The sequence below is a fragment of the Alligator sinensis genome, unplaced genomic scaffold, assembly GCF_000455745.1.
Source record: "Alligator sinensis unplaced genomic scaffold, ASM45574v1 scaffold907_1, whole genome shotgun sequence".
NCBI lineage: Eukaryota > Metazoa > Chordata > Crocodylia > Alligatoridae > Alligator > Alligator sinensis.
The window spans coordinates 943,533-949,002 of NW_005841925.1; the positions used below are offsets into that span (position 1 = coordinate 943,533).

Here is a 5,470-nt window from a genome sequence, read left to right on the forward strand (position 1 = left end):
GGGGAAGGGAGCAAATGGGCCCAGACAAGGGGCAGACATGGCGCTCTGTCCCTGTTTCCACCCCTACTCCTCCTCCCTGGTCATTTGTGACAGGCAATTTGCTAGTATTCAGTATATTTTTCCAGGCCTGCATTTATTTTATTAGTAGACTTTGCTTGAACAAGGGTTTGTGATTCAGTTTTCATAGTCTTCCTTTTTCCCTGCCAAATTCTAAAAATGAGAGGTATTGTTATTACAATGTAACACCAGCACAATGTTTCCTTTTTATTTTGAACAGCTTGATAATGGATCCTTACCAACTGTGGCCAGTAGTGCCGAATTTCATCCAGAACCAGATCTTCAGGGCTCAACAAAAGTTACTTTAATTGGGTAAGAACTGTGAAACTGTCAGTTTACAACTAATTTTAGCACTAGGTTGACAAGTTTTTCTGCATTGTTGCCATGTTTCTTTATAGTTTTGGAGAATTCACTTCAGGCCATGATCCTTTTGAGCATAACATACTTCTTCCCTGCTTTCCCAAGCAAATAATGCATTTCGGTTACAGGAGTAGATATGTAAATGGATAAAGTGTGAATAGATGGCGCTCAGGATTATATAACATAGTCCCTGGTTTTGTAGGACCAAAAAATACCTTGTTATTGTGCCCTGCAAAAGGCTGAAAGAGGAAAAAGTATAAGTTTTAAAACTTAATCTATATGCTAGGTGGTCTTCAAAGATGAACTATAATGTATTCATCGTGTAATTTTAAAATGAATGGATCTTTCTTAGGCTTGTGTTTGTATGTCATCTTTATATAGCATTAATAATTGATGCTAAAAAGGTCAGGTTTTGTATTTTGAAGAAAAATATATGACCATTATTAATTTTAACATACATTAACATACATTTTATGTTTCTTTTAAAAAATATATAGATTGCCTCTTAGTTCCTGGGATATAAAGTCTAGAAAGCCATGTAACTGTACCAAATCTCAGTGTCTGAAATTGTAAGTAACTAACAAACCAGCATTTATTATGAAATACTAGTGAATTGCCTATCAAGAATGACACGGGGGCAGGCAGGATGGAGCGTCACGTGCCACCACTGCATGCTGCCACCACCTCCCAGGAGCAGGGTGGAAGCTTGTACGCAGTGGCCATCACCACCAGCCACTGGCCCACACTGTTACCACTCCACATCTGGCCACATGCCACCCCCTCTGCCCGCTCCAGGTCCGGCCCTGCCCTGCGCCCTCCATGCCTCCCCCCTCCAACTTGCGGCCCACTGCCCCACGCTGCTGCTGCTCCGCATCCAGCCGTGTGCCACCCCCCCTGCCTGCTACACATCCATCCCTGTGACACACACCCCCTCCTTCCGCATCCAGCTGTCTCTCTGTGTCTGTCTGTATGGAGCACTCTGATTGGTTGTTTCAGTAAGCATTGTGATTGGCTGCCAAGACAGCCAGTCAGAGTGCTCCAAGTGCATTACAGACAGACAGACACACACACGAACAGATGGACTAAGCCCTTCATATATATAAATGAAGTAAATGTGTTTTAGTACCGGCTAATAAGTTAGTGAACACCAACTATGTGTGTCCCAAACCAAGTACACCTTCCCCCCAAATACATAAGTAAGACCTTGGTCTAAAACCAGAGAGGGCTAAACCTTCAGTTGATATAAATTGGTGCAACTTTTTTTGGTCATTGGAACTACACCAGTTTGCTAGGATCTGCCCTAGGAATGTATGTGGATACATTAGATTAAAAGAAACAGAGAATACAAAAATATTGCTTATAAGATATGATGTAAGAATTAGGAAATAGTGTAAAATTCTATTTGCTACTCCATCCACACAAAAAGAAACATATACGGTCTCTGAGGCAGTTTGGTGATGTCATTACAGTTTTGTCATGTATTATAAAATTGAGTAAGAGGGAGAAATAAGTGTCAAGTGTACAGTGTGTGTTAGAGAGACATATTTTTTTGTAAAGATACAAAATATTCTGTCTTGAAATAGCTAATTTTTACATTTTATATGTTGCTTTATGTGTTGATCACAGATATTGTGATTGCTTTGCCAATGGTGATTTTTGCAGCAACTGCAACTGCAATAATTGTTACAACAATCCACTTCATGAAACTGAGCGATTTAAAGCAATTAAGGTAATAAAAGTAGTGTGTTATCTAGGTCAGACAGGAAAATATGGCAGTATTTTTTTCATTTTTCAAATTCCATTATTAAAAATGTATTCTTTTAAAGAAAAGTTGACTGTTACCTGTATATTTACATACAAAAAGCTTGTCATTGAGAATTTTCATTCACTTTAAAGGACTTTCAGTGTGTCTGGCACCAGAACCAGTATGACTGCATTTTCTCACATACAGCACACTCCCAAATAAAACATTGTTTTTTTAAAAGCAGAAAGCAGGCGGATTTTTCCAGAATCATGGCCTGCTGGTGTGACACAAAGTCCCCCAGAAAACAGTGTGTCCGGGAAGTGTAGCATGCCAGAAAACAGTCTGGGTGAAGCAGCAGGAACTTCCTGTTGTGATACAAGTCAAAAGAAACTGATACCCAAATTGCTGTCCACCTTGATAGATCTTCAACATCTCAGAGGAAATAGTACCTCAGGGAGTTTTTACTATGGTGTTCTTTTTGTTTGTCTAGTGCTGCAGTGTAAAGGGATCTGATTGTCAGCCAGGTTGAACCTGGTTCCATTGAACAGAAAATTGCCTCCAGATATGAAAGCACTGGTTAACCTTTGAGTGGAACCAAATGCAGAGAAACAAAGGGGTACTGCCTGTGCAATATGCAATATACTAGCTTTCAACTGTTATTTAGCCAGTTATATTACCTAGCTAGTTTTTGTAAAATAAAATAAAATATAATAATTCTGTTCTTCAAAAAGAGGTACTTGGATCTTGTAATACAGTTTAATTGGAGTGTCCCTAAAATGGAACTATTGGGAACTGCCCAGTATCATTCTCAGCACTGTTAGGAACAGTTTAATCAAAAAGAGTTTTCCATATATTATATAAAACTATGGCATACTTTTCAAATAAAGAGAAATTAATATGGTGCTTCCAGGAAACAGATCCATATTTAGTAAACCATCTTGCAATTTTTGCTTACAAGGCTGAAGCAATCAGAGCTAAACATCCTTTACTGTTGATATGACCGATAAACTTTATCACTATATTTGTTTTTTACTGTATTATTTGTGGACCTACGCACAACATTTTTATAGATTCATGATCTGATTTATCACCATATTTGTACTTGATTATGTTACTTCTAGGAATAGGAATAATGCCTTTATAATGGTTGGCCCTATGTTATTATTATATTTGCATTTCTGTTGTTTTTTGTTCAAATTTATATTATGGTTGTATGTCTGTTACGTTTTCGGGAGCATGGCTTTCAGCCAGAATCCTTAATAAATTGAAATTGAATAAAACTATGGCATCTAATCCCTGGGGGAGCACTTTAAATGTCATGATGCTTTAAGGATATAGGCAGAGAAGTTTAGACTCACCAGCAGGTGACTGCTTCATATTTTACCCTGTAACATATGTTTGATTGTTTTTTCAACTTACTGGATTTCTGTGACCATGTGAAAGGAGACAATTTTCTGATCCTTAGTGTTGTAGAAATGTGATGATTCCTGGCATTGAATTCCAGTTTCTTTTTACCTGGAATGTTATAGTTCTGGTGAGATTGCACAATGAATGATCTTCAGTGTGTACTGATTGAGCCTCATGACATTACTTTTTTTTTTTTTTTTTTTTTTTGGGGGGGGGGTTGTTGTTTTTTAAATGATAATGCAGAATAACATTCTAACCTTAAGTGGATTGTAGACAGCTGGACTACCAGTCTTCCATAAGAGGGGCATTGTGGGTTCCCTTTGTAGAACCCAGTCAGCTCAGAACTATTTGACTTCCTACCACCATCCAACCATATACTAGAATATAAAACCAAGCCCAAATAAGTGGATCTGTTGGAAATACCTCCAAGACTGAAAGTCCATGTAAATATGGTGCTTCTTTAAACACTAAATTATAATACTTCCTTTGAATTTCTTATGTACTGCTGCTTTCTTTTTAGGCCTGTCTTGATAGGAACCCAGAAGCTTTCCTCCCAAAGATTGGGAAAGGGAAAACAGGAGATATCAAGCCTCGTCATAATAAAGGATGTAACTGCAAGCGCTCAGGGTGCCTTAAGAATTATTGTGAGTGTTTTGAGGTTAGTCAAGTGATATTTCCTAGTGCTTCTTGATTTTTTTATCAGAAAAGGATATGTTTTAATCTACTTGTTTCTGTGTAAAAATACTAGGCATTGAAAATAAGTTTTTTTTTCCCCTCAAATTGTTCATTATAACTTAAAGAACAGCTTTTCTTTCCTGTTTAGCTGAGGCTAATCAGCAAGAATTTTTCTCTTCCTAAAGTGGGAGAGAGCTTCTTAACAAGTTGCTGTGCCAAATATAATCACTGGTCCATAGGAGAAGAGGAAATGCCATCATTTCTTAGAACCTTCTGAATTCAGTGAAAAGATTCTATTGGCTTCTATGCATTTTAAATCAAGCTTCAAGTGCAAATTTCCCCCTTCTGAGTAGCTTGGTAGTTTGTGTGGCATTTCCCACCTGACCCAACAAAGGCATCCATGTGTTGGCCTCCATGTTAGGTGAGGTAAATGTAGACAGACAGGGGAAATGGAATGAATGGGTACACATCTGGGATCAGGGAAAATAGATATCATTTCCGCCACTTTGATCCTATAGAGAATTTCCATAGTCTTCCTCTGGGAGCCTTTAGAATTAGTACAGGCATGGCGACTCCCTGATGGCATGGCTGTAATGGATGTTGTTATGCTTGGTAATATACCAATTCTGTATTTCTCTAAATGTTAGTATTTCTCATTTCCCAGGCTAAAATTATGTGTTCCTCTATTTGCAAATGCATTGGTTGCAAAAATTATGAAGAAAGCCCAGACAGAAAAACACTAATGAACATGCCAGACTACACTGATATTAGAAATAATGAAGAAGACAACTCTATGTCAACATCTGCATTTGAAATGTTATCAGAATCCAGGAAAGATGGGTGAATATTTGGAATATGTTAAATTCATCTAAGTGTTCCACTATGTTTTTATAATGTACTCTTCGCCATGTATCTAAAAAGCAGTAATTTATATTGACCAGTGGTTTGTGTAATAGGTGTCTGTTGATCTGCAAGTAACTTTAATTTTATAGAATCAAGAAATGAAAAGGTTGATTACTTAAGACAAACCTTTCAGATATATGTTGCACATACCTTGGGAAATAAATATTATTCCTTCTGCAGAACTGCAGTTTCTTTTCTATTGATAGCAAACCTGTCCCTTGTCTTTGTCTTCTTCCCTGCCCTATTCATAGATTCATTATTTCATAGATGCTAGGATCAGAAGGGACCTCAACAGATCATTGAGTCCAACCCCCTGCCTAGGCA

The 5,470-nt window shown here is 37.7% G+C and overlaps 1 protein-coding gene across 2 annotated transcripts in view; it reads left to right on the forward strand.

Moving 5' to 3' along the window:
* Positions 1-5,470, forward strand: part of TESMIN (testis expressed metallothionein like protein) — a 31,622-nt gene that overhangs the window by 23,585 nt on the left and 2,567 nt on the right. For both annotated transcript variants that reach the window (XM_006019213.3, XM_014517774.2), the window contains 5 exons: positions 278-369; positions 915-986; positions 2,044-2,146; positions 4,089-4,226; positions 4,908-5,083. In XM_006019213.3, coding sequence (XP_006019275.1) covers positions 278-369; positions 915-986; positions 2,044-2,146; positions 4,089-4,226; positions 4,908-5,083 — 581 coding nt within the window. The remainder of the gene's footprint in view (positions 1-277; positions 370-914; positions 987-2,043; positions 2,147-4,088; positions 4,227-4,907; positions 5,084-5,470) is intronic.